General features: G+C 33.3%; 4 protein-coding genes across 8 annotated transcripts; 2 read left to right on the top strand and 2 right to left on the bottom strand.

The window, feature by feature from the left end:
• Positions 1-698: 698 nt before the first annotated feature.
• PIG-U (phosphatidylinositol glycan anchor biosynthesis class U) lies at positions 699-3,422 on the bottom strand. Its single transcript, XM_089870331.1, has 10 exons — positions 3,200-3,422; positions 2,993-3,129; positions 2,866-2,928; positions 2,687-2,784; positions 2,520-2,620; positions 2,223-2,451; positions 2,014-2,157; positions 1,321-1,445; positions 1,097-1,239; positions 699-1,004 (listed from the first exon to the last, which is right to left on the bottom strand). The coding sequence occupies exons 1-10, from the start codon at positions 3,339-3,341 to the stop codon at positions 894-896; spliced, it is 1,293 nt and encodes a 430-aa protein (XP_089726457.1). The 5' UTR covers positions 3,342-3,422; the 3' UTR covers positions 699-893.
• A 181-nt stretch (positions 3,423-3,603) lies between these two features.
• Positions 3,604-10,198, top strand: Hsf (Heat shock factor). Of its 3 annotated transcripts, none has more exons than XM_089870333.1 (10): positions 3,604-3,824; positions 4,446-4,554; positions 5,944-6,074; positions 6,159-6,557; positions 6,632-6,906; positions 6,968-7,318; positions 8,050-8,094; positions 8,389-8,488; positions 8,828-8,872; positions 8,963-10,198. In XM_089870333.1, exons 1-10 carry the CDS (start codon positions 3,717-3,719, stop codon positions 9,419-9,421), a joined length of 2,022 nt encoding a protein of 673 aa, XP_089726459.1. In that variant the 5' UTR covers positions 3,604-3,716; the 3' UTR covers positions 9,422-10,198. The 3 variants fall into 3 exon arrangements, with proteins under 3 accessions (XP_089726459.1, XP_089726458.1, XP_089726460.1); XM_089870332.1 differs by having other exon boundaries at positions 3,605-3,824; positions 5,944-6,080; XM_089870334.1 differs by lacking the exon at positions 8,050-8,094 and having other exon boundaries at positions 3,605-3,824; positions 5,944-6,080.
• A 5,969-nt stretch (positions 10,199-16,167) lies between these two features.
• On the top strand, positions 16,168-18,261 carry LOC149690722 (uncharacterized). Of its 2 annotated transcripts, XM_089870339.1 has the most exons (3): positions 16,168-16,358; positions 16,645-16,728; positions 16,801-18,261. In XM_089870339.1, exons 1-3 carry the CDS (start codon positions 16,347-16,349, stop codon positions 17,317-17,319), a joined length of 615 nt encoding a protein of 204 aa, XP_089726465.1. In that variant the 5' UTR covers positions 16,168-16,346; the 3' UTR covers positions 17,320-18,261. The 2 variants fall into 2 exon arrangements, with proteins under 2 accessions (XP_089726465.1, XP_089726464.1); XM_089870338.1 differs by having other exon boundaries at positions 16,168-16,728.
• A 244-nt stretch (positions 18,262-18,505) lies between these two features.
• LOC149690723 (uncharacterized) lies at positions 18,506-20,113 on the bottom strand. Of its 2 annotated transcripts, XM_089870340.1 has the most exons (6): positions 19,955-20,113; positions 19,721-19,882; positions 19,560-19,653; positions 19,314-19,486; positions 19,173-19,242; positions 18,506-18,892 (listed from the first exon to the last, which is right to left on the bottom strand). In XM_089870340.1, exons 1-6 carry the CDS (start codon positions 19,970-19,972, stop codon positions 18,843-18,845), a joined length of 567 nt encoding a protein of 188 aa, XP_089726466.1. In that variant the 5' UTR covers positions 19,973-20,113; the 3' UTR covers positions 18,506-18,842. The 2 variants fall into 2 exon arrangements, with proteins under 2 accessions (XP_089726466.1, XP_089726467.1); XM_089870341.1 differs by having other exon boundaries at positions 18,506-19,242.
• Positions 20,114-20,141: the final 28 nt, after the last annotated feature.

The following is a 20,141-nucleotide window of genomic DNA, read 5'->3' on the forward strand; positions in this document are numbered from 1 at the left end:
CCTAATTTTGAAGATGAATGACTGCAATTTGAGGGGGATAATACAGCATCTTAGCTTTAGGCCTTGTGTTTGATATAATTAGGCTTAAGCCTTGTCTTTAATGTAGGTCATAGGGGGTCAGATTTTACGTTAGGCTTAAGTCGGGGGGATTCAATAGGTGTCAGATTCCGGTCTTCTAACAGGTTTGAGATCATTTTAGAGAAAATCAGTAATCTAATAACACATTTGACAATCAAAAACACAACTTTTGTTGCAAATGAATATTTATTATACTTCTCTAAACTGATATAGGTCACAGTTGTCAGATTAGGCTTAAGCCTTGTCTTTAATGTAGGTCATAGGGGGTCAGATTTTACGTTAGGCTTAAGTCGGGGATTCAATAGGGGTCAGATTATGTTCTTCTAAAACAGGTTTGAGATCATTTTAGAGAAAATCAGTAATCTAATAACACATTTGACAATCAAAAACACAACTTTTGTTGCAAATGAATATTTATTATACTTCTCTAAACTGATATAGGTCACAGTTGTCAGATTAGGCTTAAGCCTTGTCTTTAATATAGGTCATAGGGGGTCAGATTTTACGTTAGGCTTAAGTCGGGGGATTCAATAGGGGTCAGATTATGTTCTTCTAACAGGTTTGAGATCATTTTAGAGAAAATTAGTAATCTAATAACACATTTTACAATAAAAACACCATTTTTTTTTGTTGCAAATGAATATTTATTATACTTCTCTAAACATTTCCAAGTTTTATGTTAATGTAACTAATTACGTATGAAAAACAATGATTAAGATTCTATCTTGTAAGAAATACTTTCATTTTTGTGCCACAAATGAAGTACTAATATTCAACTTTTTCCTCATAATTTGATTACTGCAAAAGTGCAGTAACTATTTTAAGTCTAATCTTTGTGGTTGACCTGTTTCATCCAATTCTATTCCATTTGCCAAATGATAATCTCGTTTGCAATAAGCAAATAACAGATCAGTTACTAGAAAAATCTAGATAATTAACGGGGGGAAAAGAGAGAGAGAGAATATTGTTTATTAGAAATATTAGACTAAAATGGCCCGGGATGAAAAAAATTCCAGACCTGGGCCGTATTAAAGGCTAGAGTTATTCCAAAATAAAAATTCGAGTTGGCACTCCCCGCATAGATCCAGAGATACCACAATAATGGTGCCAAAACTGAAGTTACCGCTAGAATGCAACCAACTAAAAAACTTTGTCTCATGACTTGAAAAGTATAGAATAATTAATTAAAACTAAGATAAACGCGTTTAAAACATTCTTGGCAATGTTATAAATGATAGTTACACGGGAAGTTGTGTTTCCAAACAGGGAGGAATGCCATTGGAATAGCATAGTCACCAATACTTGGGTATGATTTAAAAATGGCAATCAAAAACAATTGGACGTAGAGAAGGAGCATTGGTTCCCTTCTGACAATAAATTAGTTAGTTTTAATTAAAGGGAGGGTGAAGTAGAAAATCAAGTGATTTTTTATCGATTCTTCTACTAATTATAAGAGCAGTCTGCATAGTGAAACATTCAGGAAATACAGATTCCGAATGATTTTAAAATTATTTCAAATTAGGTTCAGATTTTAAGGATAATTTTAAACAAGGACTGCCGACCAATCACGTAACGCCCTGCCTTTTTATTAACAAAATTCTCGTGGCACGTTCCATGTCTCGCGCCATGATTATCACGTTGCGCGCGAATTTTATCAAATCTCCTGATAAATTTCATTCAACATGGAACGTGCCACGATAATTTTGTTAACAAAAAGGCAGGGCGTTACGTGATTGGTCGGCAGTCCTTGTTTAAAATTATCCTTTAAATCTGAACCTAATTTGAAATAATTTTAAAATCATTCGGAATCTGTATTTCCTGAATGTTTCACTAAGCAGACTGGTCTTAAAATTGGTAGAAGAATCGATAAAAAATCACTTGATTTTCTACTTCACCCTCCCTTTAAGGGTTATTAAAAAAGGTAGTTAAGCATACTTAAATCTTATAGCCAATGGCAAGGCATAGATAAACACGTTAATTTGAAATGTCCAGAGAAATAAAACCCGAAATTGGTCAAACATTTCAGTGAAAAAATACCAAAATAGACCAATATTTGGGGTCAAATCTGGTACAGTTAATCTGTGATTATTTTCAAATTATAATTATTAATTTTGGAAGATTATAATTAAGTTTAATTTTATTACATTGAACCATAAGTTGTTGTAAGGAAATCCCAATTTCCCATATATTCTTTAGAGACATATAGTAGCCCAACTATAGCCATTGCAGTTAGCGTAAAAGTTAGACCAAATTTAACTTTGCCAGAATTTTCATCATTTAAAATTCCAATTAACATTGGGACTAGTAAAATAAGAGGGTATATAGAGTGGTAACTCAAAATGGAAAGACATACAGATGCTAGGAACCAATTTTCTAAGGAACAGTATAATTATTGCTTGAAAGATTTAAATAAATTCAAATTAGTTTGTTTAATTTCTTACTGGAAGCAACTGATAAGAAAACTAAAGCTAGAATAAAATTTGTTAATGAAGTTGTTGCTTGACCAACGCAGGAAAATATGGAATATGGCGAAAATAGATAGCTAGATTTATTAATTAAATAATTAAATTTAACATAAATTAATTTAAAACATAATTAAACTGCTTACATGCAAAGTACATAAAATGGGATGTCAATGATGCTAGTTGTACTTAAAGTTAATGTTTTAAACGATGAAGGGACCTTGAGTTTTGATTCTTGTTTTAACTAATAACAATTAAATTAAATTAAATTAATTTATATTTTAATTAAAGATTATTAACTGAAAAAGGTTTATTTAAGATATACCAAATTTTGGGAATAGATTTTTGAGCTCCATGCTAGTAGTAACGCAGTTAAGATGTCACTGACCTTTTTAAAAATATAGGATTTAAATATATCCCTTAATTGTAATTAATTTAATTTTAACATTTACCATAAATAAAATGGGGAAATATGTGGGTATGTGTTTAAATAACTTGGCATAAACCCATAAAGCTAACGGAACTTCGTGAAAAGTGTCACCAGAGTATGGGGATATTTTTGAATTTTGTAAATTAACACCTTCGGTCACTAAAATAATTAATCGGGATTAATATCTAATCTAAATGTCAAAAAATGGTAGCCAAGGCCTAAGAATCACCTCTTTTCCACGCATTTACTGGCGTTGAAATTTCGATTCTGTTGACGAAAATCTCGTGTAGAGACGATTGAAAACATAATAACCGAACTAAAATACCGAAAAATAATACTATCAACCATTTTAAAACGCTTTTGAACGACATTTTAAGTATAAATTTAACTAAATTTCATCACCAACGATGAATAAATAAACGGGGACCTATCGTCTGCTTACAAATGTCAAAGTTTACCCCCCCCCCCCCTGAGTATAACCAATTGGGAAGTTTGTTTACGTTTTGTCAGCCAATGAGAGTAAAGAGCCGGTACTGATATCATTTCCGGAGGAATGAGGAAATTCCGACATATAGGCTAAATGACGTCATTCGTGTTACGTAACTTTTTCATTCGGGACCCTTTATAGTTTTACTATATCTATGGTTCCAAATGCAAAACAACAAACGCAGTAGGCTGTTCGGTAGCGGTTTGCGTTAAACGTGTTGTTATAAATGTCCGGTAAACTTAATTTCTTTAATTAAATTATGCATTCGACGGATGTAGGAGGGACGGGAAGTGTTCCCGCTTTCTTGACGAAATTATGGAAATTGGTTGAGGATCCTAAATGCGACGATTTAATATGTTGGAGTTCGGTAATATAAAATTTCCTCCTTTTAATCTATAGCCAAGGCTTAGAGATTCAGAGTATCAAGGGCTTTCCTGTTTTGGCCCGGGGATGGGGAAAGGTTTCAACATCGAATCAATGCATAGAATACTGTACTGTAATTAGGATATTTGTAATTATAGATGAGTTGCTAGTTCTTGAATGAATACGCGTCACGTTTTTATAAAAATATTAAGGTTTCCCAGTTGACATCCAGCTGTAGTCAAACTCAAACTGATAAAATTTGACTTTTAGATTTCTATTTTTATATTTTTACATTTTAAAGTCCAACCTCCACAATTTTTTTAGCCTCCCAAAGTGTAGGGGTGTTTATTACTCATGCCTATAGTTGAAATATACATGGTAGAAATTTTTTCCTTGCCTAATATAGACTTGGGACCACTTTATTTCAATTCAATCTATAGACTAAACTCAATTAACATTAAGCTAGTTGTCATTGTCAACTTGTCATCCTCCTTTCTCCTATTTTGAAATTGTCAAAATAATATATTCCCAAGTGTTACAATTATATTTTTAAGTGCAAATTATTTGCAAGAAGACTTTCATATTGCACATCAAATTACAATATGTTTGTCAATATTAATTTCAGAATGGTTTGAGTTTCTTTATTCATGACCAAACCCGTTTTTCCAAAGAGTTGTTGCCAATGTATTTTAAACACAGTAACATGGCCAGCTTTATAAGGCAGTTAAATATGTGTAAGTTTCTGAAAAGTAGCCTTAACTGTGCCTTATCAAAAAAAAATTAAGTTCTTTCAAGTCCCTAAAGCTGGAAATTGTCAAATATTTATGTTAGACTTGAATTACTTAGAAAATAGTTTTCAAACTAGGATTCATACCATATGCACATGGATTCCAGGCTATTTGGAGGACAAAAATGCAGATAACTTTGTCCTCCAACAGGGTTCATACAAACCTTGAAAGCTCAGGGAAATAAATAGTTGACAGAAAAGTCTGAAATTTAGAATGAAATTCATGGAAACTTGTGTCACTTATTGTTATTATGTTACTTATAGTAGCGTCTCACTTATTGTTTTTATGTTACTTACAGTAGCGTCTCACTTATTGTTACTTCGTTACTTATATTATCTCTCACTAATTGTTATTATTTTATTTATATTATCTCTCACTAATTGTTATTATTTTATTTATATTATCTCTCACTAATTGTTATTATTTTACTTATATTATCTCTCACTAATTGTTATTATTTTATTTATATTTTCTCCCACTAATTGTTATTTTGTTACTTATATTAGCGTCTCACTAATTGTTATTTTGTTACTTATATTAGCGTCTCACTAATTGTTATTTTGTTACTTATATTAGCGTCTCACTAATTGTTATTTTGTTACTTATATTAGCGTCTCACTAGTTGTTATTTTGTTACTTATATTACAGTCTCACTTATTGTTATTATGTTACTTATAGCGTCTCACTAATTATTATTGTCTTACTTATATTAGTGTATCACTTATGTTATTTAACACTGTACTTGCGTGTAAGTCCTTTTAGTTTTGAGTATCTTATAGCAAAGTTATAGTCCTAATAGGGACTTGACAGTACTACGTCATGCAACGTCAGGCTACCTTCCACTAGTGCTAAAAAACATACTAGGAGGAGAGGCTTATATAGCTTTTCATTCTGTTAAAAAAAACCTACCATAATGGCGCTGGGGGCGGAGTTAAGCCTAAATTGCCAAGTCCCTATTGTCCCCCTTCCAATGATACTAAGTACTTGGGGTTGCGGCAAACATGGGCAGAGTAATTACGAAAAAATGTTTTTTAACATCCCCTCCATGGGATACTCCATATATGGGGAAAAAACCTGGAAAACTCGGGGAAATATATGGGGGAAAAACTTGGAAATCTCAGGGAAATTGGTTTTTCAAAAGTTGTACGAACCCTGTCCAAGTAACTTGGCCTCATTGTGTAAATGATATGAATCCTTCTAGCCTGAAAACTACCCATAATAAATGAATATGAATATGGCAATAGTCTAATATGTGATAAGGCATTGTTAAACCTGTTTTTACTTAGAAACTGAACTGAATTATTAGTAATTTCTGGGATTTGTAAATATAATTAGATGGGTTTCGAAAAATGTTGAACCTTGATCAAGGTGGTTTAAAAACTGAGAAAGATACGGTGGAGTTTTATCATCAGTATTTCTTGAAGGGACAAGAAAAGTTGTTGGAATACATAAAACGCAAAGTTCCGGTACCTGTACAGTCATCATTTCTTTTTCAAATTGTATCTTTAATGTTACGCTTTTGTCTAAGTACTTAAGGTTTTTCTTCTTAGACTTCTACCAGTCGAGGTGGACCAGCTACTGGTACAGCCTCCACTAGCGATAATTTAAATGGGACAAATGCGGAAGTTATGAGGGAGATTCTGACTGATGTCAGAGCCATTCGTGGCAAGCAAGATAATGTAGATTCTTTACTGAATAGCATGAAACGGGAAAATGAATCTCTTTGGAGGGAAGTGGCCTTTTTAAGACAAAAACACATGAAACAGCAACAAGTTGTGGAGAAATTGATTCATTTCTTGGTGACCTTAGTTCAACCGGGAAATAGAAATATCAATGTTGTACAAAGAAAACTGCCTTTAATGTTGTACGATAGTTCTTCGCCCAATACTTCCGCTAATTCTGGCTCTACAGACATACCCAAGTTGTCTAGGTTGTCCAGACAGTATTCTGTTAGTATTTAGAGTTCTTGGACCACTTACAAAGTGACTGAATGTCTTTATTAAAGACCATTTTTATGGAATAGGCTCCTGGTACTAGTAATATGGGTGGACCAGTTATCAGGGACGTCACTGATTCATTAGTAGACGCGAAATTCCCTTCAGACGTTTTTGAAGCGGTTTCTTCACCTATTGACCCAAATCTCTTGAATCAAGAAGTTTTAGAAAGTAGTTCTCTTCAGGCTGAACAAAGTCCCGTTCCCGATCAACCGTTGGTCAATAGTCCATCCATTGACAGTCCTTTACACACTGACGAGATTATGGAACCACTCAGTGTACTTGTTCCATTACAAACACCAACGTAAGAGAATAAGCTTACCCAAATAAATTGGTACTCAAAAATGTTGTAATCTTTCTATCAGAAACACAATTTTAATGTCGCCATCGGAGAATGAAGTACTTGAAAATGAATTTCTGAATTCTCCTAGCCCAGTCGCATTGTCCTTAAATGACTTGGTTGAAACGAGGGAATCTACTGAAAACTCTAATACAGATCAAAAACAAAATGAAACAATGCAACGTACTTCTAGCCCCAAAACCAGCTCCGCCTCTTGTCCTTCAAACGTTCCTTTAGTTGCCACCACCACCACCACCCCACAAACTCTGATTGTTCCCGATTTAATTGAGGCCACGCCTTCCACTTCAAGCGTCAATAATACTAATGACAGGGATAAAATGACTGTAGCCTTAACAGACCCGGCTCAACTATCTTTGTAAGTTTTATCGTTACAGTTAGCATGATCGTGATTCATTCTTCTGCTGGAGTCATTTCAGTACTGTATTTCTTCAGTTTTATAAGTCTCGATCTGTTTTTATGTACCAATTTTACGAAAGGGGCCAGGGACTTGAAAATTATTTGCTAAAAATCTAAGTTACAAATATATTTTGCAATAATTTGAAGGGGAGAATTTATTTTAAGCAAAGTCTCATAAATAAGAGTTTTTTTGCAGAATAAATTGGGTTTATTGCAGGAAAGAAATTGGGTTTATTGCAGGAAAGAAATTGGGTTTATTGCAGGAAAGAAATTGGGTTTATTGCGGGAAAGAAATTGGGTTTTTTGCAGGAAAGAAATTGGGTTTTTTGCAGGAAAGAAATTGGGTTTTTTGCAGGAAAGAAATTGGGTTTTTTGCAGGAAAGAAATTGGGTTTTTTGCAGGAAAGAAATTGGGTTTTTTGCAGGAAAGAAATTGGGTTTTTTGCAGGAAAGAAATTGGGTTTTTTGCAGGAAAGAAATTGGGTTTTTTGCAGGAAAGAAATTGGGTTTTTTGCAGGAAAGAAATTGGGTTTTTTGCAGGAAAGAAATTGGGTTGAGTTTAAGTTATGGTCTACTTGTCGGTCTCTGGCTCCTTGAAAACTGTTGATAACTTATTTGCAATATTATATTTCTTTATCGTCATAAATTTGACGAAAAACTTCTTCCCTTTGTTGGGTTATGTATGTTTTAGTTCCTCATTGTTAAGTCCCGGTTACAAAAGATATGATATCGAAAGGTAATTATAATTAAAGACTCCAAAATATAAATTCATCAAATCAATTAAATGAAGAATCTCATCAGCACTTTGTTTCCTTCTGTTGACTTGATACCTCAAAATTCAATTACCTTTTCTCTTTCACCTGGCTTTTTCTTAATTCTTTTTACCTTCTAAATTATTTTATTTAACTACCAAATTTTCCTTAATAGAGGACAAAGGTCAATCAATTGTTGATGGGTTTTCAGTTAATTATTTATAACGAAAAGTTTATAATTCCGTGTAAAAATAATAATTTTAATGTTTATCTTTGAGATCCGCGTTTTCCGATCACGTGGAAAATGTTGATAACGAGTTAGATTGGTTAACTGAACAAGTATCTGGAAATGCCTTTAGTTTCGATACTTTATTGGGGGTAAGACCTTTTTTATATAATTAATAGTTACGTAATTATTAATTAGCCTTATTCCTGATCAGCGCCACCTACCCATAGCGGCGACTTTGAGAACTACTGTAAGCGGCAAGCCAATCAGATGTCGCTAAAATCTGGTGACGTCACTGACTGGCACTCTCGGGTCTTACCAAAAATGACGTCACCAGATTTTAGCGACATCTGATTGGCTTGCCGCTTACAGTAGTTCTCAAAGTCACCGCTATGGGTAGATGGCGCTGATCAGGAATAAGGCTAATTAACATTAATTTTTGTATTGCGAACTAAAACTAACTAAGAATTAAATTTTAAATATTCACGCAGCTCTATGGTGCTGATGATACAGTACCTGGAAATAATTTACCTTTGGTAACGTTTAATTAAATTTAACGCGGATTACTTTGATTTTTGGGCTGTAATTTAAGTAATAATTAAGACTTTAATCAATCAATCAATCAGGACTCTTATCGATTCCCTAAAGGAGATATTACTGGTAACGAAGTGGTACAGTATTTACCAAATTTATTGGAAACTGATACAAACTCCCGAGATTCAACATCGAGTAATTTACAACAACCACAACCGCAACAACAACAAATAAATAATGATGAATTTGCGTCATCATCACCAAAAGATTCTTTTAACATTTCTGAACTATTAAATGTATCTCGCGAAGAATTGTACAAAAATTTGACATCTCGCGGTCAATCCAATGATAATCAAGCCGCGACTCAATTGCAGTACATCTCAAACTTGCAACAAAATCCGTTAAAAAATGAAACGGAATCTTCTTCTATTTCTTCTACAAAATCTAATTATAAAACAATCCCCAATGTCAATAACGTCAAATCTCCCAGAAAAAGAGTAGTGCCGACAAATAACCCCCCCGTTTCTGTTAAGAAAAAGAAAAGCATTTAGACTCCTGACTAAACACAGGAAGAAATTGAAATTATCAGTGACTAACAGACTTATCAAGTTATCAGTCATCATTGGGAAAGGGGGAATTCGGAATTGTGATTAATTTCTTTGTTCCCCGTTTGTTTTATGTCTATCTTTCTTTTCTGAAGTGTTCGTTTTCTTTTTAACGAGTGATGGAACAATGCCAAGGATATTTGTTAATATAATTAACAAGTTTAAAAAAAATCATAAAGAACAATACGTAATACATACAAGTCTTTCATACGTAAATGTCCTAAAAGATTAATTAATATTAGGCCTAGGTCAATTTTTTTTATTATTATTATTATTAATCTCAGTCGTGTGGTGGTAAACTAGATGAAAGAAAGAATTATAAATAATATTATTCTCCGTCAAATTATTTCTAGTTAAGCCTAATTTAACCCCCCCCCCTTTTTTTCAGGAAGAAAATTAAATAATATTAACAGTATTAATTATTTTAACAATGCAGCTACGTTTTTTTTTTTTTTTTTTTTTTAAATGTATTTAATTATGCCGGGAAAGGTTGAAACGAAAGTTATTGTCATCTAGTTTATCACACATTTTTCTTATTTGTTTTTCAACTATTTTCGTCGCAGTTACGTTTGAAGACCAAGGTACCCTTTCTTCTCCCCTTCTTTTTACTTAATCTCTATGTAAATGTAAAGAAATTATAAATAACATAAGCCTCGCTTATAAAATAGTTCAAAATGTTAGGCGATGTAAAGAAAACATTGATAATAAAAAGATAACACGGGATTATTCGTGTCTTTTTGTGGTGTTTGTTTATTTGTTTACAAACGCGTACGCGCGCGAAGTTATATTCAAAAATTGGCGGGAAACGTTTTAGGTTCAAGTCGATAGATGGCGCGATGTCATGAAGTTATATTTAAATTGACGGGAAACGTGTTTTGTGTTGTAGTCGAGAGATGGCGCGATGCTATGAAAATAAATTTAAATTGGCGGGAAACGTGTTTTGTTTTGTAGTCAATAGATGGCACGATCGTCCTATGGTGTTGGTCACGTGGGTTTGAAACGCGGGAGTTTCGAATCTGAAAATGGTGCGTTTTTGCAATCAAAATGCTACTGTTGACTTCTTTTGTAAGAAAATAAATAGTTCTACGATTCAATAGACCTCATAAACGATCGCGTGTGGTGCCAATTTCAACTTCACGCTTGAGTGGATACAAAAAAACAATGGGCCAAACAAAACCATTACCAACTTGCGTCCTAAAAGTCATTTCGTCCAATTAATACAATTATTCGAATTTTCGAAAGTAAGTAACATAGTTGCCCTCGACTTAATAGCACCCATAGTGAACTTTGGGTGGGTGTCTATATACCCTCTTATCTTCGCTAAGCCTAAAATGAAAACTATAAGATTTCGAAACGAGATAGAATTATAAGAACTTCATCACGATTTTTTTTATGAAACTCAATTTTTTTATTTCTTTATAGGTCTAAATAATTTAACGGAATCTTATTGTATTAGAGAGATTAAGCAATGAAAATTGGTTTCTTAACCTCAATATACCAAATGATATCTTATATTCTTAGATAGTTTGGTTTAAGTTGTTTCTTACATTTTGATTGTTGAATGAGTATGGGGGAAAAATGTAACAGAATACGGAAGTGTTCTAATTACTTATTAAAAATTCGTGAGTTGGTCTTTAAATTTAATAAATACTTGTGTACAAGTGTTTTTTTGGAAAACGGTGCGAAAAAAATGTTCGTCAACTGCGCTTTAAATTCTTTATAATTATACAATGAATTGAAATTAAATTACTTAAATACAAGGATAATTATTTGTAGGTCATATCACATCGCATTCTTAATTATATTAAATCTAATTAAACCATTGATAATTTTAATTTTTATTTGAATAATTTTCATTATATATTTTTTTTTTTTTTTTTTTTTGCTCCGTGTGGGATGACGAGCAATAAACCTTACAGCTCCGGGTAATAGTAGTTGGAGGGTTCGGGACTAAGTATTTAATATTAAATTTTGAGGAATTTTCTTAGTCCTATATTATTATCATTATTTTTAATGCTAATTAAGTTTCAGACCTTCAAGGTATATGGGGTGACAAGGTTTCATTTTAATTTTAAACCCAATTAACGAAGAATTCGCGAACTTAAGAACTTTGTCAGTCTCTAGGCTAGAAATTTGAAAGAGAAAGTTATTTTCCAAGAGACATAAGATAAAGCTCGGTATTGTTCAATGTCCGAATATAAATAATGCTTTAAACGTTACCTCATAAAGTCACGGTTTAAGTGGGACACGAGTTAGTAGTTCAAGAAAAGTGCGGAGCAAACATCGGTAGGCAAGAAAGTTAAGTTCGAAAGCTTAGAAAGTGGTGATTGCCAATTATCTGAATTGTCTTAAAATTTAAAACAGGTGTTATTGTTGTGTCTGAATGTTTGTTTAAAAAAATCACAAATATATTATCTCCATCTCTCTTGGTATAAATTTCTTGATCCCAATATCAATTCATATAAAAATATAATTATCATTAATTTAATCAATTTTAATTCATTACATTTAATTAAATGTCCTTCATTACAAACACGTACGTAATAATTCGCGTACATTACTTACGTACCATATATCTCGAAACCTCTTAATGAGTCGCTAGATTTTAATGAGCGTAGAAAGTGATTAACAACAAAACAATTTAAAACGAACCCGTAAAGTCACGAATTGCTTTTCTCTTACCCATTCTTTGAAACAATAACTAGGGGAGCTTTGAATCCATTGTTACCTTTATTCCAATGTCCTTATAAATTTATTACAAGTTGTATCCTGTGGGTAGCAGCTACCGTTAATTTTTTTGGTTTTTCAAACCCCGCTAGGAGAATTAATTGTTAACCAGAAATTAGAAATTATAGGTAGATTTCTTTCGTACCTAGTCGGGCATTTATTGTCAGACCACTAATAAGCAAAATGAGAAACTTGACTGACCCCCAAGGACAAGAAATACTGCATATTATCCGTTCTTGACCTTACAAGTTTATCACGGTCGTAAATTTTAAATAATTAAATATAATTTATATATTTTTATGGGGTATAGGGAATTTTAATTGGGGTATTTATTTAATTAGAATTTTGGTTTCGGGTTTTTATTTTATCAGTTTTTACTTGTTGGAAAGGTTTATCAATTTTATTACCAGATAAAGGGTAAAGTCACTACGAGTTTGAGATTGAAGATTACATTATTTCTTAATTATTTTACCCCTTTGGTGTCACTGGGTGGCATTTTAATTATAATATTGTTACAAATTCTGTTTTATTATCGAGACACTCGTCGTAAAATTTGATACAATTAAATTTTATCCCGATGTTAATTAAACTCAAGGTTATCAAGTGGACATTAAAATTTATTAAAAAAAATATATTTATATAAATTAAACTATTTATCTCCATTGAAAAATCAGTTCAGTTGGTTTAAATCATTTTGCGATAAGCCTATTTCTTTTGAAAATTTGAAAATTTATAATAGATAAATTTAAATTCAATTTCATTTCATACACAAAGAGCGGAAAACGAGTGAACATAATTCTAACTTGACAACAAGGCCATCAAATAAATTGAATTAGATTAAAAGGGAAACAGTTTTTTTAACATAACACACTCAAAAGATTTTTTAACCAAAAAAAAATAATATAATAATAATAAAATAGACCGGCACTTTTGAACAACGAAAGGAAAACACTTAAGACACTTTATATAATGGTAGTATCGTGAATTTCCGTTCCATATAAGAATAATAATAAAGAATATAAAGTATAATATCATTTAGAAGGACCAAACCAGAGATTCGAGGGGTCGGACAATTTTCAGACTAATTTAATTAGGTTTACCAACTATAGCTGTTAGTAATGTCCGACCATTTTATTTCTTTGGTAACCATAGCGACAGTTGAATCTTGAAAATACACATTTTCTTAAATCTTGGTAACTCCACCCAAACATTTCATTTCCCTGCTGAAAAGAAATAGACGAGTTTATATTTTAATGATAGGTTAAAGTTATAATGGCCTAAATTAAATATTACAATTGAATAATACTTACTAATTATGATATCGGGGTAACTATTTTTAGATTACATTTTCTTTTTTTTTACTTTCCCTAAGTTAATTACGTGTCGATAGGGACCAAACCATTTAAACTTCCGAAATTCGGGAATGTTAAATTTTTTTTTCCGTGTTTGTAAGCTTAAAGACAATGGAATGGTTTGAAGGTTTATTATTATTAACACAAAAAGGGCCTCATGCAATTTATGTTTTTCGTTTTTTTTTTTCTAATTAGGGGTTTGAAACTTAGTCGTATTGGATATTAATAGATTGTAAATGATTCTCTTGAAAGTAAAGTGTAGTTTTCTCCCTTATCAATTCTTAATTCTACTTTAATTCGATATGGTTTCCTATTACTAAATTATTTATTTACAAACAAAATAGACCTCTTGAAGTCTATTTCCTAAATTCTTAGCAACAATCATGTACTCATAAAATATTTTAAAGTAGTTCAATAATTTTAATAATATATTTATTTTTATTTACTATCTCTATTTTTTTTCTTATTTCAAAATTCAAAAACTTTTTATCGTAAAAAAAAAATATTAAGAGCTTTTAATGACCCATTGTTTCGATATCATACTATATAAAATAAGTTCCGGATTTCTGAAGTCCAGTTCAGTGCAGTTGTTGTATAAAAAAGGTATCTACAAAACTCCTATATTAACAAAAGCGTATATACAAAAAAAGTATATTTAATTATAATGTTTTTATTTAGTATTTAGTTAACAAAAGAATATGATAAAGAAATATATACAATAGTGACCGAAGCCTGTCTGGCCCGCTCTAAATTGTTACGAGACTGGTTGGATACAGCTGAGAAGGGAAAATGACCACTAACGAATAATACAATGTAATGTAATTACCTAATTTTAAATAATTGAATTAAAAAAAGGCGGGTCCGTCCATTACGTCATTGCACCTGCCCGTAACTATCACGCGCGTGGCTTCATGAATGACCTGGTCAATTTTAATGACACCCTAAAGAATGAAATGTCTTATTGCGATTATTCTCGCGATTGCCATAACTGAATCAGGGTGGTATTTATTTGAGCACCCAGTTTCCTCCGCCGTGGCCTTCAACACCAGTCTCCAAACAACCCCGAGGATGTGACCAGCTAGCTTGCTCGCGTGTGGGCGCGATTGAAACCAGAGTACTTAATTCCAAACCTAAAGATTGGTCTTAGATTAATGTCCGAGGGAAAAGGGAACACGCTATAGGCTTACCTTCCTCTTTACTACCAAGTAATTAACTTAGTTTACATTGTTTTAACCCTGTTGGTATCAATTTAAGTCTATACTGAAGAAACTAATGAAGCAGAGTTCAAATTTTTCTACCTCGTAGGTATTGTTTAGGAACCTCTCCCTTTTTTCTAGGCATTATTGTAGGTAAATAAACACATTCTTTTCGAACCAGGGTGGTCCTCTCCAATGCGCTACGTGGTGATAAGATCAATGCTTTGAATTATTAAAGTTTTGCGTTTGAAGGGTTGAATGGCCGCGTACGTCTGAGATTCAAAATTAACTTCTGCTAAGTTCTATAACAAACAATACTTTACCTATTGAAACAATAGATTTGTTTGACGATGTTAAGCTTTGAGAGAAATAACTGGTAATGTTACGCTTCTTGGTTTGCAGCCTTGGAAAGGTGTTGCTTACTGATACCTAGCTAGCGTTACTAATTAAGCAAGTACAGTTGGGCGTCGTTTCTAATTTTCAAGTGTCCATCATACACGGATTCCGGTAGCGACTTTGACAAGTTTTAATTGTGATAAAACAAGGGATTCGTTTCTCGTAAACGCCGGACGTGATTAAATTACAAATCGGAAATTCATAAGTGGGTGGGTGAAGACAAAAGTTACATTTATGACAACATATCCGGGCTAGTTCATATCTTAAGCTTACGAAATGTTTGAAACCGCATTGTTTTCGAGAGCGTATCGTATAGTCTATTAATCCGGCAACCAGATTCGAAATATATTTCCTAATAAACCCTGATTGACCTTTTTTGACCTTTAACATCCTGTTCTTGGAAGGAATTCACAATGAATGTTTCAAGTCCAATATGTTAATTATTCTGATATATTACAAGTATTTCAAAAGTTATCGATGCGAGGGTGACATCACTTGGAAATGAGATTGAATTGGACAACGTATGAATCAGCTCATTTCCCTCTTTAAGCGAGTTACCCCTCGAATTGATTACGTAAATCTAGTAACCTAGGTGGGCAACTAGTGGGTCAATCTTGGAATTTCATATCGTTACAATAATTCACCTAAGAAAACAAATCTTTTTTTTTTTCTTTTCGAATTCGCGATTTTCCCCAAACAAGGAGAAATCTGAAGAAATAAATATATGGGTGAAGGTCGAACAATAGAAGAGGTGGAGTTTAGTTACGTTAGGGGAAAGATTTGAACCACCTTATAAGATAGCGAGCGTTACATTAAGAGTTAGGGGTGAAAATTTGCTTACAAAGGATTTTTTCTTTCACTCTCTCTCTCTCTCTCTCTATCTTTTTCTCTCTTGGACATTATTTCCGTGACTGAAAACAAAAGGTCGAGATTATTTTAACGGTTTGTTCTAGAATGTAGTCTCTGATTGGTTCTTCGCGTGGTGCCAAAGGAAGGAAGGGCGAGGCGGGTTGGGCGGGAGGTGAAAAAGCGTATGGTGAAGAGATAGCCGCGCCTTTGTACCGACTGTTTAATAATGACCAGAACGTTCCTGGTAACCTATATAAACCCCGGGATACTAATCTTCAACTTCATAAGTCTTCCAACTTTCACTTCTCTCGTGGTAGTTAGATTCTAGCTCGAAAGAACGCGAAGGAAATCATGATTGCTCAGGTACTTGTCCATTCCAAGTCGAACGCGACTGTATTGTAGATTAGTTGAATTCGGTTCCATGGTTTCTTTATTGGATGGATATGTTATTACGAACGCGTCGAAGTCTTTCCTCGAACGTGTACTTGAAAACAAACGTCTGGGATGTACGATAAGGTGCTAAATCAGCGGTAGTACAAGTTCGTTGAAAGATTTCTTGAAAACATTTACAGAACACAAAAAAAAACCCATGGAATTGAACAGTGTTCCTTGTACTATTGGACTTAAACTATCTTTGTTTTATCAAAAGATACTTGTCGTTTCTCTGGCCATTTCTTACGTATCCGCTGGTATTGTCAGCGGTGGTAAGAGCGTACAATCCAGGACGCAGGACGTAAGTTGATCATTCCATAACGCTTCTCGCTAGGTGTTTTTGGGTTTAACTTGAAACTACTTGTTGTGAAAGGACCATGGAAATTACGCCTTCAACTACGACATCGTGGATCCATTAGGGGCTTCCAACGGACGATGGGAAACCGGGGACAAATGGGGAAACAAGAAGGGAGCGTACACCATCACCGACATTGATGGTCGCACTCGACGCGTCGAATACATCGCTGATGAATTAGGATTCCGCGTTGTCGTTAAGACCAACGAACCAGGTACCGCTGCCAGCGCTCCAGCCGCCGCCGTCATCGCCTCCCCTTATGCCGGTACTGAGGCGTACGCCCCAGTTAAGACCGTCGTACCAGCTGCGGCCTACGTTGCCCCGGCTGTTATCAAAGCTCCAGTTTACGCTGCCGCACCCGTTTATAGAACGGCTCCCGTATACGCCGCCGCTCCCGTTTACAAATCAGTTGCCCCGTACGCCTACGCTTCGGCTCCCATCGTCGCTAAGGCCGCTCCAGTTGCGTACGCCTCCCCATACGCCCATAGACCAGCTTACGGACATGGACATGGACACGGACATTACGGATATTATTAGACTTGAATTACTTGATCACTCTTCGAATTATCTGTAGGTATATCTTTGCGTCAGGTTAGGTACTAGATTAGTCCATTTTCCCAACAACTTCGAGAACCCAAGTACCAGTTACTCGCAACTACTTGGAAAGTATTCTACTTATGGGTTTTATTCTTCTTGGAGATTGACTTATGGTTAGAAGTACTTGTCCTTCATGCCCTTACGGCCTAAACAGCCGATCTCAAACTGTTTTCTATGGGTCTACGAATGACGCGGGATGTACGTTAATGTCTTAGGTCCCTACTTGACTTTTTGTTTTATGAAATTTTAACCATTCAAAATGCCATTGTTGAAGTTCTACTTTTACGGGTCTTTTCAATATTTCAACCTATACCCTTAATTGTTACGTAAATTGTCCATCATGTTACGTTTTCATGTTGCTAGTCTTATATTCAATGTTCGCTTCTTTGTTTATTTGTTTGTTTTTAACGCGTTTACATGAAGTGCCAATGTTTCGCGCCGGTTATCTCTCAGCTCTTCATCCCCGACGTTTTTCTCTTCAAATTAAAACTCATCGTTTATAATTAGGACAGGTTTTATTTAAATTAGATTTATTTAAACTGTAAACATCTTACACGTTTGTTTTTAATGTTTGTTTTTAAGAAAAAGAAAAAAAAATTGATCAATAAATTATTTATACTACTGCAATTTTGACCATGAATTTATTTTATCCTAACCAAAAACCGATTTATGGGATAAGAACGTCGGATCGTAGCTTTAGCCTCTAGTACCATCCTCGCATACTTTATTGAGAAACTTCGTCTGCTTATATTTTGACTCCACCCACAAATTCGATCTCTAGAAGTAGCTATATACAGAATTTGTGGGTGGAGTCAAAATATAAGCAGACGAAGTTTCTCAATAAAGTATGCGAGGATGGGGAGTGAATTCGCTAACTCCGACGTTCTTATCGTCCTAACATATGATTTGTTTCGAAGTAAAACAATATTTCTCCGCCAACCAACTTGTTATTCGTCTAAACCGTCTTGGAAAAAAGCAAGGAGTAATATGCCTAACAGTAACCTGGAGATTACGCTTACCAGCAGCTCCTTGCGTCAACGACTCCAAGATAAAATAACATGGAGTATTAATACCCTATTTATGAAAAATAATTAAAAATAATTAAAATTAAATAAAAAAGGCTTAATTAATGCTGGGAATAAAACATTTTATTGAGATTCAGGATTTGTTTTACTTTTTTTTTTGTTGTATTTGAAATCACAGTTGTGCTTTAAAAATGACATTATTTTTTCCACACATGTTTACACACATTAATTAATTAAAATTAAGTAGACTAATTAATTATAATTTAAATACAATACAGTGACTTGTTGTATATAAAAAATTGACAAGATTGTTGCAATCAATGTTACGTGACATTTTTCTAAAATCTAGTTTCCAAGCTTGCATGTGTATAAAATTAATCTACAAATTAATTTTAATTTTAATTTGGTTAAAAACCCGTTTTTAAGTTAATATCGCGCCTACATTGTTATATAATTGCTGACTAGTGTCACTGGACGTGTCGGAAGATCTAGAAAGAATCCAGATTATGGGAAAAATTACTTTAATTTTTAAAGTTTTAAATTTAATTTAATTTAATTTAATGATTTTGGAGGAAATTAATTGCCAATTAATTAAAAAAAGGGCTAAGGCTATTATTATTTTTTATTTATTTATTTATTTATTTAATTAATTAATTAAAGGCTGCCCATTTAATTAATGGCAATTAAAACATCTCCCTAAAAAGTTTTCTAAGGAAGAAAAATTAAGATTGAGAAAAGAAAAGTCCGTCTTTTAAAAGGGTGTAATACTTCTAAGTACGAATAAGGAGTGTTGGAGTCTTTGATTTGTGACAAAATATATAAATGGGCCCATTAGATACTGAAAATATAATTAAATATAATTATAGTTTAATTAAGTTCTTAACTTGCCAATCAATTAAAATATCTCACTTGAAATAAATAACTACGTCTTCTAAAAGATATCGTAACGGACATTCTGCTTTCATCTTTGTCTAATGGATGGAAGTTGAATTCTAAACGAGGTCGCAAAATGCCCTCACTTTCAACAACTGCTTTTGATAGTGGTTGATAATCAACTATTCTATAGAGGGCTTTAGTTTCACCTATAATTAACATCGTCATTAACTTAATTATGTAATTATTAAGCTCTGAAGTGATAATAGCAATGCATTTTACCGTAAAAGGGAATGTCATATATTGCGTGATATTTTTTGCCTATTCCTAAAGGTCTACCATCAGCTTCTCTTACGTGTGATGCAAAGGGGAACCACTGAGTATTATAATTAAATTAAGTTATAATTAATTTCCCTTAATCTTATTATTAATTATTAACCTGCCTTGCTCATGTAATCAGTTGCTGTTACAAAATTAATGGCATCATCAGTTTTAGCATTTAACCTAACGGATTTACTAACAGTCCATAGATCTTTTTCGACCTCGGATTGGTACATGATACCCATGACGGTCCCAATTATACAAACAACAGCCCACTTATTCATCTAAATATTAATTACTAATTAATTAAGGTTAAGCCTAAAATACCCAATTTCCATTAAAAGTAAACCCCTTACCATTGGTTTTTCGATCATAGTCAAAAGGAAAACCCACTAAAACTTAACGTTCTAGTTACTTTGATTTATTATTTAACGTAATTAATTACTTTATTTACGTTAAAAACATTTTAACGTAAACAAACAACAGCCGGACGCCCCGTTGCTCTGAGTCTGACCTTTGATACCGGTTTCCGGGTTAAAGTTC

This window comes from Phalangium opilio, unplaced genomic scaffold (genome assembly GCF_054372755.1).
Source record: "Phalangium opilio isolate 3A_F unplaced genomic scaffold, DU_Popi_V2 ptg000031l_1, whole genome shotgun sequence".
Lineage (NCBI taxonomy): Eukaryota > Metazoa > Arthropoda > Arachnida > Opiliones > Phalangiidae > Phalangium > Phalangium opilio.

What these genes read in the sequence shown, in the direction of transcription:
- PIG-U (XM_089870331.1), bottom strand. Translation starts at nt 3,341, where the DNA reads ATGTCGTTCAAAAGCGTTTTAAAATGGTTGATAGTATTATTTTTCGGT. An exon ending in AGTAAATGCGTGGAAAAGAG is followed by an intron (nt 3,130 to 3,199) that starts GTGATTCTTAGG and finishes TAATTATTTTAG; the next exon opens with TGACCGAAGGTGTTAATTTA. An exon ending in AAATCTATTCCCAAAATTTG is followed by an intron (nt 2,785 to 2,865) that starts GTATATCTTAAA and finishes AATTGTTATTAG; the next exon opens with TTAAAACAAGAATCAAAACT.
- Hsf (XM_089870332.1), top strand. Translation starts at nt 3,717, where the DNA reads ATGCATTCGACGGATGTAGGAGGGACGGGAAGTGTTCCCGCTTTCTTG. An exon ending in GTTCCATTACAAACACCAAC is followed by an intron (nt 6,907 to 6,967) that starts GTAAGAGAATAA and finishes TCTTTCTATCAG; the next exon opens with AAACACAATTTTAATGTCGC. An exon ending in CTGGAAATAATTTACCTTTG is followed by an intron (nt 8,873 to 8,962) that starts GTAACGTTTAAT and finishes TCAATCAATCAG; the next exon opens with GACTCTTATCGATTCCCTAA.
- LOC149690722 (XM_089870338.1), top strand. Translation starts at nt 16,585, where the DNA reads ATGGAATTGAACAGTGTTCCTTGTACTATTGGACTTAAACTATCTTTG. An exon ending in TACAATCCAGGACGCAGGAC is followed by an intron (nt 16,729 to 16,800) that starts GTAAGTTGATCA and finishes TTGTTGTGAAAG; the next exon opens with GACCATGGAAATTACGCCTT.
- LOC149690723 (XM_089870340.1), bottom strand. An exon ending in CAACTGATTACATGAGCAAG is followed by an intron (nt 19,654 to 19,720) that starts GCAGGTTAATAA and finishes TATAATACTCAG; the next exon opens with TGGTTCCCCTTTGCATCACA. An exon ending in ATATGACATTCCCTTTTACG is followed by an intron (nt 19,487 to 19,559) that starts GTAAAATGCATT and finishes TGTTAATTATAG; the next exon opens with GTGAAACTAAAGCCCTCTAT.